General features: G+C 40.8%; 1 protein-coding gene across 1 annotated transcript in view; it reads right to left on the reverse strand.

Moving 5' to 3' along the window:
- Positions 1 to 9,227, reverse strand: part of OSGIN2 (oxidative stress induced growth inhibitor family member 2) — a 30,160-nt gene extending 20,933 nt beyond the window's left edge. The window contains exons 1-2 of the mRNA XM_044004422.1: positions 8,972 to 9,227; positions 876 to 1,030 (exon numbers count right to left, since the gene is read on the reverse strand). Of these exons, the coding sequence (XP_043860357.1) occupies positions 876 to 1,030; positions 8,972 to 9,015 (199 nt within the window). The 5' untranslated portion in view covers positions 9,016 to 9,227. The remainder of the gene's footprint in view (positions 1 to 875; positions 1,031 to 8,971) is intronic.
- Between the last annotated feature and the right edge of the window lie 1,015 nt (positions 9,228 to 10,242).

The raw sequence follows: 10,242 nt of genomic DNA on the forward strand, positions 1-10,242 counted from the left end.
AACCTTCCTGTTCTACTCTATCTCTACACCCAGTTTCACTAAGCTTGTGCCACAAAGAGAGGGATAAATCACAAACTGACAGCCAAGTAATTAAATCTATGCATTTAAGGAAATACTGTCATACAGAAAATGTACTTGGTGATTTTTTTTTTTTTTGCAGGGCAATGGCGGTTAAGTGACTTGCCAAGGTCACACAGCTAGTATGTGTCAAGTGTTCGAGGCTGGATCTGAACTCAGGTCGTCCTCCTGAATCCAGGGAAGGTGCTTTATCCACTACGCCACCTAGCTGCCCCATTTGGTGAAAATTTGAAGGTATTATTAGGTTATATCAATAAGCATGATGTAGATAAGAATGGTTTCATTCATTGTATTTGTATTCCCAGAACCTGGCACATGGTGTTTATTAAATACTTGCTAATTGCTATGCTTAATATCATTAAATATGGTTGGTGTATAAGATGTTCACATGGCTCTTCTGGTTATTTGCAGGTGCAGATACAGCTAGCTCTAGGGTTACATTAACCGTACTCCAATAGTTACCCAGTCACCCCATAAATTTACTGGTTTATACCTAATATGAAGTTTTTTTGGAGAAGAGTACAACTCCTTTTTAAATCATGATCCTTAACTAATACATTACAAAAGACAATCATAATCTCTCCCCAACAATTGATTAATTGTGACTTCACAAACAACAAATACGCTAAGAAAACTGTATTTTAGACTAATTAACTGGTCTGAAAATTTCAGTTTGGAATTGCATATAATACCATCTAGTCAAGAGGATCTTGAGCTACCTTTAAACAGATTAGGGGTTTTACAAAGTAGTAATGGTTATGCCAATAGTTTCAAAACATGAAATAGAAATAACTTACCTACTATTACCACAGGCAAAGTCAATGATGAGTCGTCAGGTAAAGAAGTTTCTTCAACTAATGGCATTGCTTTCACTTTTCTGCTGAAACTGTCACCAAAATATTGTACTAGGGAATTCAAAATCTGTCCTTCAGTTTCAGGATTGCTATAGTTTCTTTAAGAAGAAAAAAGAACAAAAGTTACAATTAATACAATCTTCATGCAATCATTTATACTCTCAGATACTGAGATACTCTCAGGTTTTTCTGTCATTTAATTCTATCAAGGTTAAATTAACTAGGATAGGAGTCTGCCCTGTGATTTCACTAGTACAGGGAACTCTCTACTGAGCAAACTTCTACCAAGGCAGATCAGTACCTTCTCTACAATTTATGATCTTTGAAAGTTACCTAGAGCAAAGCTTCTTAAACTGTGGGTCACGACTCCATATGGGAGTATGTAACAATGTGGGGGCTCATGAAAAATTTGGCAACAGTAAAAGGTTATGTATGGCTATTTTATATACCTACATACCCAGGGTCGGGTAAAAGTTTCTCTGGTGAAAAGGGATCACAAGTGGAAAGAGTTTAAGAAGCCCTCTCCTAGAGCAATGAGCAGTAAGGTAACTTTCCCAAGGTATCAGACGCAAAAAATGTCTTTTTGATTATGCTGAAATTCAGCATATTTGTATAATTTTTTAAAATAATTTAGAAACATAGAATTTAAAGATTATGTAATAACTTGTTAACTTTATGTAGGCAGCATAAAGCCTAGTTGAGTTTAAAATATGTGTTGTACTTTGCTAATTTACTAATGTAGGTAACCAATCCCTGCTGCAGACACAACTCAGGGCTAATAATTTCTAACATCTTGTATTGTGGTTTTTGGTAGATATCACTGTACTCAGGGATAACCTTCTACAAATAGGGAGGGTCTCCTGAACTTTAAATCCTAGATTCATATACAAAACAGAAGTAAAAGAAATTTACAGATCAACCAACAAGAATTTATTAAGCAATTATTATGTGCTAAGCACTAAGGATTTAAAGATAGAAGCGAAACAGTCTGACATCAAGGAGCTTACAGTATACTGAGAGACAACATGTACATGCAGAAGTATATACAAAGTAATGTTTGAGGAGGTAGGCATCAGCAGCTGAGATAGGAAAGGCTTCATGAAAAAGGTGGTGCTTGAGTTGAATTTGGAAGGAAATGTGAGATTCTAAGAGATAATGGTGAGGAGGTAACCTATGAAAAGATACATATATGGGAATTGGAGTGTTCTGTGAGAACTGCAAGAAGGCTAGTTTGGCTTGATAGTAGAGTGTGTGAAGGAGAATCATGAGGCTAGAAAGACAAACTGGAGCCTCTACTTGTGAAAGATTATTGCGTAGTCAGACCCTTGGATTTGGAAGTATTACATAAGTAACTATGGAAGATGGGCTAGAGGGACAAGGTAGAAACAAAAGTAAAAGAACACCAGGCAAAAGGTGATGAGAAATTGAATTAAGGTGGTAGAATCAACATCTGCCAAATAACTGGTTATGTGGAGTGAAGGACAAAGTGAGAAGTCAATAGCACTGAGGTTCTGAAGCTGGCTTACTGGAAGCATGGTGGTGCCCTCAACAGAAATGGGGAAGTTCACAACAGTGGTGTTTTAGGGAGGAAAGAAATAAGGAAGTTAAATTTCAAAACACTTAGGTAATCCCCCAAGACTGTCTTAGTCTTCTTCTCTTTATAGTCTCTTTCCGGTATATATTAACCATTGCTATACTTTCAATGTTATCACCTGTATAGAGATGACTTCCAAATCTATATATCCAAACCTCTCTCTCCTCAAATTACCTGTTGGACATTTCCACTTAAAGGTCCCTCTTGTACTTAACTTACATATCCAAAGTTGCACCCAAGTAATCTATCCACCAAAATCTGACCCTTTTTCAGTTATATTGCCCATTACCAAGGCTCAAAACCTCTGGAGTAATTTTTGACTTTTCTTCTCCCTACTCCTCACCTCTACTCATTAAAGCTCTGCAAACTCTCTGCAAAATATCTTTCCTCTTTTCTACCCTCCCTCCTTGTAACTTTTTTCTTTTTTTGGATGAGGCAATTGGGGTTAAGTGACTTGCCCAGGGTCACACAGCTAGTAAGTGTTAAGTGTCTGAGGCCGGATTTGAACTCAGGTACTCCTGACTCCAGGGCCAGTGCTCTATCCACTGTGCCATCTAGCTGTCCCCTTATAACTTGAACTATTATAACAGCCTGTAACCAGTATCTTTGTTTTCAGTCTTCCTCTTTTCTGATGCACTCTTTATATAAGTGCTATGGTTTTCCTAGAGAATAGATGTGACCATGTCACTTTCCTGCAAGAGAGCCTTCCCACTGCTTATGAGATAAAATACAAATGCCTTAGCCTGACATTTCAGGCCTTCCACATTGCTCTTCTTTGCTCACTTTGATTGGCTGTTACTGAATTTATCTACTCCTTCCTCCTCTCCTACATACAGAAATCCCTCGTCCTTCAAGCCTACATTCAGTTTCTGGCTCCTCCATGAAGTCTCCTCTAATTTTCCCCAGATGAAATGACCTTCCTCCCTCAAATTTTTTTGCAGCACTGGATCTCTACATTTTCCTTATTGAATTCTACCTTGTTATTTATGTATGTTATTCCCCCTTTTGGATCATAAGCTTCTTGGGGGCAGGGACTATGTGTTGCTTTTCCATCCTTGTATACCCAGCACTTAACAGAGTAGAGTACCTAGGCAATTAATAAATGTTTGTTGAATTAAGTGACTTTCCCACAGCTAAGCTAGAGTCATAACTAGAAATCCCTCACTCTAAGTCTAGCACTCCTTACACTAGCAATTTCCCCACCTTGGGTCTGAACTTGAGATTTCACCATTGTAAAGAAATCACTGTAGAAATTACCTCTACCAATGTAAAGCTTTAGCACATCTGTAACTTAAAAGTCTTACAGCAGTGATGTTCAAGTTCTTAAAGAACTTTTCAGAGTGTCTGCAAGGTCAAAAGTATTTTCCTTATAATACAAAGACATTTTAATTTCTTATGTTTATATATCTATATATATCACATTTTTTTAAAAAGGTCAATAATTTTTAAGAGTATAAAAGGAGAACCAGAAGTTTGAGAACTGATGTCTGAGAGCTGTCTAGAGCACCAAGAGGTTAAAAGTGTTTTGGCCATGGTCAAACACCCAGTATGTTCCAAAGCCAGGTCATCCTGACTCCAAGGTCAGCTTTAACAACACTCCCTTCTAAATTTTTCTTATTAACAATTAGCTGAATGTTCTACTATTGCAGGCAGTGTGCTGTACCATAGAATACTTCCCAGGACAGCTAACATTTTTGGGAACTAGCTTTATACCGTAATACTTTACTATTCAATAAACAATCAATTGCTACTTTTGTTATTTCTACATTGTGGAGAGGAAATAAATGTTATTGCTTCGTTAATATATAAAGATTTTGTTTCAATGCTTATTTAATGCTTATAACATTTTGTATCTTTACTCCATGATTTATTTTAAAAATCATTTGCAAAAAAGAAATGTATTTAGGGAAAGAGAAGAGAACAAGCGTTTATAAATACACTCTGTCTTAAGCGCTTTACAAATATTATCTCATTTGATATTTACAATGCTGGAAAAGGGGCGCTATTATAGCCCCATTTACAGTTGAGGAAACTGAAGCAGAGATTAAGTGTCTTAAACCCAGGGTCAAACAGCTAGTAAGTATCTGAGGCCACATTTGAATTTATAAGGTCTTGACTCCAGGTCCAGCGTTGTATCCACTATGCCATCTAAAACAACTGCCTCTATATTTATATAAAAGCAATTTACACATGTTGATCAATTTACTTTTTAAAATGGTCCTTCTGCACATGTATAACCTATATCAAACTGCTTGCAGGTTCAATAAGGGAGAAGAGAGAATTTGGAACTAAAAATTTTTTTTAAAGAGATGTTAAAAATTGGTTTTTTACATGTAACTGGGGGAAAAGAAATAATAAATAAACAGATTTTAAGTGCTATAAGATGTGTAGAAAGTACACTGGGAAAATTATTTTTTCCTGCTTACATATAACCATCATTAATGACAGGTTAAGTGACAAAATTTGAGGTAAATTTAATAAGTAAGTTTAATAAGTTGTTGGATGAGTTCATGAATATTTTGCATAGTATTAAAATGTATTAACAGGAAAATAATTAGAGTGAATATAAATACTTTACATCTTTTAAGGAATGATTAATTCTAGTTAGAGATGAACAATACTCAAAAGTCTTGGAATCTTAGCAACACTGGAAAAATCTAAAGGTGCTGGCTATGAAATGTTTAAGATTTTCATCTTTTAAGTTCTGCTATAGCAGAACCCCAATATCACCAATATTTAAATATAACATATCTTTCCAAATGGTAAATGATAAGAGTTCATAGAGCTGTTTTCTGGTTGAAACTATTCTTAGATTTGTAGTTCTAATAGGATACAAGAGTGGAGTTCTAATATGAGTATCACCTTTTTCATGAGAATTCTGCATCTGTAAATATTAAGGCTGAGAACACAACTTGTGCTTTTAAGTCTAAGGTTATAATTTGCTTGATCATGACAGCAATCTAAAAACTTCCAAGCATCCCCTGGTTACCTTCAAAAATGTTTCTCAAAAAAAAAAAAGTTTCTCCTCCATGCCTGGTCAGTGTAAATAAAAATTCTTCAAAATACTTTCCTTTCAAAGTTGAATACATTAAAGTACTGAAAACAGCTCAAAGTTTTTAGCTTCCCATTTTTAATTCAAAATTTTGCCTTTCCTCACCACAAATTACACCTGGTTATATTAGAACATCATGCAGGACACCTGTTCTGAATTTCAAGTAGACCGTAGTATTTGCTGACTGTTAATGACTTTTGTGGCCATATAAAACATTTGGATACTATTCAATAAGTGGGATACTTGCTAAATATAGAGTGATCTAAAAAATCAGACTTTGAAGACAAGAAAAACAACAACAAAATAAGCCAAGTATAAAACATCGCTGTTTAAGTGGTATTCATTATCCTTTATAAATCAACAAACAAGAATTCATTTTTTCCACATAAATGTTCCCAAATATTCCATTACTTTACCAGGTATAAACAGTGTATTAGATACAGGCTGAAAAAAGCTGAAGCAGGAAAACAATATACACAATGACAATAAAGTAAATAAAAAGAAAGCATACTAAGATGAAACCTAAAGCTGGTTATAATGATCAAGCCTAGGGGCAGCTAGGTGGCGCAGTGGATAAAGCACTGGCCCTGGATTCAGGAGGACCTGAGTTCAAATACGGCCTCAGAAACTTGACACTTACTAGCTGTGTGACCCTGGGCATGTCACTTAACCATCATTGCCCGGCAAAAAAAAAAAAAAAGTGTGTCCCCCTTTAGGAGCAGCTAGGTGGCACAGTGGATAGAGCACTGGCCATGGACTCAGGAGGACCTGGGTTCAAATCCAGCCTCAGACACTTTACACACTTAACAGCTGTGTGACCCTGGACAAGTCACTTAACCCCAATTGCTTCACCAAAAAAAAAAAAAAAAAAGCATATGTGTCATTTATAATGACCAAGCCTGAAATTGGAGAAGTTATCAAAAAATGCTTTCAATTCTTTCACTGTAGAGGTGGGAAACTGGGTGTAAGATCCTGTATATTCCAGTCTGACCCATTGATACATAAGTTGATTATGCTGTACTGCCTTTTCCTCCCTTTTTTCTTAATCTTTGTAACAAAGAATGGTTCCCTGAGTGGAAGAAGAGAGGTATATATTCGGAAACGAATGTAATGTAAAAGCAAAGGGCATCAAAAACATTAATTTTTAAAACTAGAAGATTATTTTTCATTTTATATCTGAGTCAACTATGCTTTCTCTAGGATAAATGGCTATATCTGACTTATCAATATCAAATCAATTCTTTTCCTTCAGTAAATTTTGGGCATTTATTAAACTTATAATCATGCATCATACCCTAAGAATACTGATAGAAAAAAGAACGCAACTTTGTTAAAGGTCAACTTTGATTGGCAGCTAATATAGATGTGCCAGCTTTTGAAAAAGTAATCACAGTTATATTTTGTTACCTGCATTATTATAACCTTTAGTGAGGCAATCCTCAAGCTTTGCTAGATATATATTACTACGTGGGAAAAAAGGCTATTTCGGTAAAATGAAATATCATAGCTCCTCATTTTCCTTTGAAGAATGAGGTACAAAGCAGTATCCTCCCCTACCCCAGAGTGCCATGCACATCCAAACAAAATTTTTTTAAAACCCTCTGACAATTTTTACCCAAGTTTCTAAACTAGAACTGGTCTGACAAAAAAAAGCAACGCTTTTTTCCAAACTACAGGGACAAAAGGGTTTAGTTTATTTTCACTACCCCTTTCCTCCCCCATTCTTAGAAGAATGGCAAAAATATTTTTGGGGGGATCCATATTATTTTTTCTGCTTTATCTGACAAAACTGCTGTAAGAGGTCAAGCTATTTTCTGACAGTCTAATTGTCAAATATTTCTAGTTGCTTAGAGAAGAATGTTTATCCTGGAAAATAGACCTGACTCGGTGTAAATTTCAAGTTGTGAGTTATGCAGAGATGTTAAAATGACTGTAGAAAGAAAGCAAGTCTTATATAAAAGCTGTCCCGGTGTTCTCAGGAAGTTTCAAAGTTTTTGATATGACTTAGAAGTTCCTTTCTAGGCCTCCCTGGTCCAGACTATGTCTCAAATACACCACTATACCCTCAAATAATAGCCTGAAGTTATCTGTAGAAAGATTTGTTTAATTTCTGAAAATAAACCACTATTTTTTGTGACACAAATGGTGTTTATGTCTCACTACATGGAAGGCAATGGTGGGACAGTAGAAATCTGCAGGACCTGGGTTAATGTCTTTAAACTAATGCCAGTGGAGTAGTGGAGAGAACACTGAGTTTATTGTTGGAGGACCTGGGTTTGAATCTCTTCTCTAAGACTACTTACTGCCTTATTACTTAACAATGGCCCAATCATTTAACTTCTCTGGGCCAGTTTCTTCTTGTGTAAAATGAGGAAGTTGGTCGAGAGACTATTAGCTAATGCCTGTGCGGCCAAGTGGCCAAGGCACTCAACATCTCTGGGCCTCAGTTTCCTCACCTGTCAAATGGGGGAGGTGGGTGAGAGGTTCTAAGGTATATGACCCAATGACCTCTCTAATGTTCTGGAAAATGGGGATCATAATACTTTTTCTATCTTCCTCACTGGCTGTGGGTGTGAAAAAGCCACAAAGCATATATAAGTCTGAGTTATTATTATTGTTGGAAAATAGAGAGCTACAAAATTCACCTGAAGATAGGTTCTTAGTTTAAATAGAAACTTTGCCTTTACAAAGTTAAAATTCTAGCACTTCTAAAGTCACACTTCTTTTGTGCTAACTAGCAAAATTCTTTCCTCTTAAAGTTTACTACCGAATTTGAAAGGTGTCCTTTTGTCCTAACACTGTATTTGAATGGGTGGGTATACATTTCAAGTTGGGAGGTAACTAGAGATGTCAAAAGGACTCAATTTGTTAGAATAAAAATTCGCTTGTTTGAAAATAAAGCTCTTCTAGAACAACAAAATCTATAAACTCTCAAATTCCCTTCAAAAAAAATTTCTAGGGCTAAAGAGGATTCCGGCAAGCAGGGCTGATTTTTCGAGATCCCTAATAATCTACGTATCACCAGGCGGCTTAGAAAGCCCCTTTCGCAGATGGCAAAGTTGTCTCCACGACATTTCCAATCATTCAAAGGGAGAGCCGAGGGGAAGCGGGCCCGGGCAAGCTCCCGCCTCCGCCCCCCTTCCCTCGCCTTTAAAACTTTATCCTCAAACTCCAAGGGCAGGACGACCCCTCTCCGCGGCCTGGCGGTCCCCAGCCCATCCCCGGCCCCACGCAGAGGCGGGCACCAGAACCGGCGCGGGAGTCCCCGCCCAAGGAGCGGCACGAGAGGAGGAAGAGCCGCGTCCTGCGGCCCCGGACTGGGGGCGACGGCTCTCCGCCTCCCCGGGTTCCTCTCCCGCTTCTCCCCCATTCCTGCCTCGCCCCCACGCTCACCTGAAATGACCGGCCAGGGAGCACCGGCAGCACCACACCGGCATCGGGCGGCGCTGGAGCGGGGACGCGCCGCCGCCGCTCCTCCGCCGGCCCGGTCGCCACCGCTGCTCGCCGCCCCGGCGCTCCCCCTCGGTGCTGCGGCAGTTGTCTCCCTCGTGCCGGCCGGCAGACTCTTGAGCCGCCGCGGTGCCGTCTCCGCTAGAGCAGGAGGCGCTTCCGCTCCCGCCGCCGCTCGGGGAGAGTGCGGCCGAGACGGAGGCGGCGGCGGCGGCGGCTGAGGTGACGCCGGGGGCGGGGATGATCTCGGGGCGCCGGGGGTGAGGGGGGGCGGGGGGAGGACGCTGACAAGACGGCAGGGCCGCCGGGGCTCCTCCTCGCAGGTGCGGTGCTGGCGGCACGAGAAGGGGATTGGCGGAGAAGAGACCGGCTGGTGGGGGCGGGGATTGAGGAAAGGAGGAGGCCGTGACGGAGCAGAGGGCCGAGGAGTTGCTTGCCGGCAGGAGGCCAAGCGGTGGGGCTCAGCAGGAGGCGACTTCCGCCCTCCGTAGATCCCAGGCCTGGTACCCGGGATCGTGAGGAGACGCGAGCCGCGACGTCTGGGCTCGCGCCGCCGCGGCTGGGTGCCGCGAGGGCTGGGCGCGCGCAGCTGCGGCTTGGATCGCACTGCGCTGCTGGGGGCCGCGGACTGGGGGTGGGGGTGGTCTAGGTTCGACTAGCGTGGCTGCTGGGGGCCGCGGAAGAAGGGGAGGAGGAGAAAAAGGAGGAGGAGCGATCGGGGTCGGGGACGGGGACGGGGGTGCGGATGGGAGGGGTAGGTAGGAGATGATCTGTACGAGAGGGGTGGGTAATTATGGGAAATGAAAGGAGCTGCTTTCCCCTGGACTGGGCGGGAGGCAAGAGGAAACCCCCCTTGCTCCTAGGACCAACTCTGCTTCTGACTTTCTCCCTTTGGAATCTCCCTTTGAGGCTCTGGTTCTCTAGGGACCTGGCCAGGTGGTGGTGGTCCCGTTGCACTGAACATTGAGCTAACTTCGCCAGTATGCACTGTGAGGGAGGATTCTTAAATAAGTAATTGAACAATCACCGGCCGGGGCCATCCTTCTGTGTTCCACTAGATAAATGAGAGCCTGTAGCCTAGCTTCACTCTGTCCGTGTCCCGAGGCGAACTGAGTATCAAAAAAGCACATTCTAAATACATCTTACATGGACATTTAAAATTCATGCCTTATCCTTCTCCCCCCCCAAACAACCCCCCTCCCCAAACTTTTCGG

The sequence above is a fragment of the Dromiciops gliroides genome, chromosome 1 (assembly GCF_019393635.1).
Source record: "Dromiciops gliroides isolate mDroGli1 chromosome 1, mDroGli1.pri, whole genome shotgun sequence".
In the NCBI taxonomy this organism is placed as follows: domain Eukaryota; kingdom Metazoa; phylum Chordata; class Mammalia; order Microbiotheria; family Microbiotheriidae; genus Dromiciops; species Dromiciops gliroides.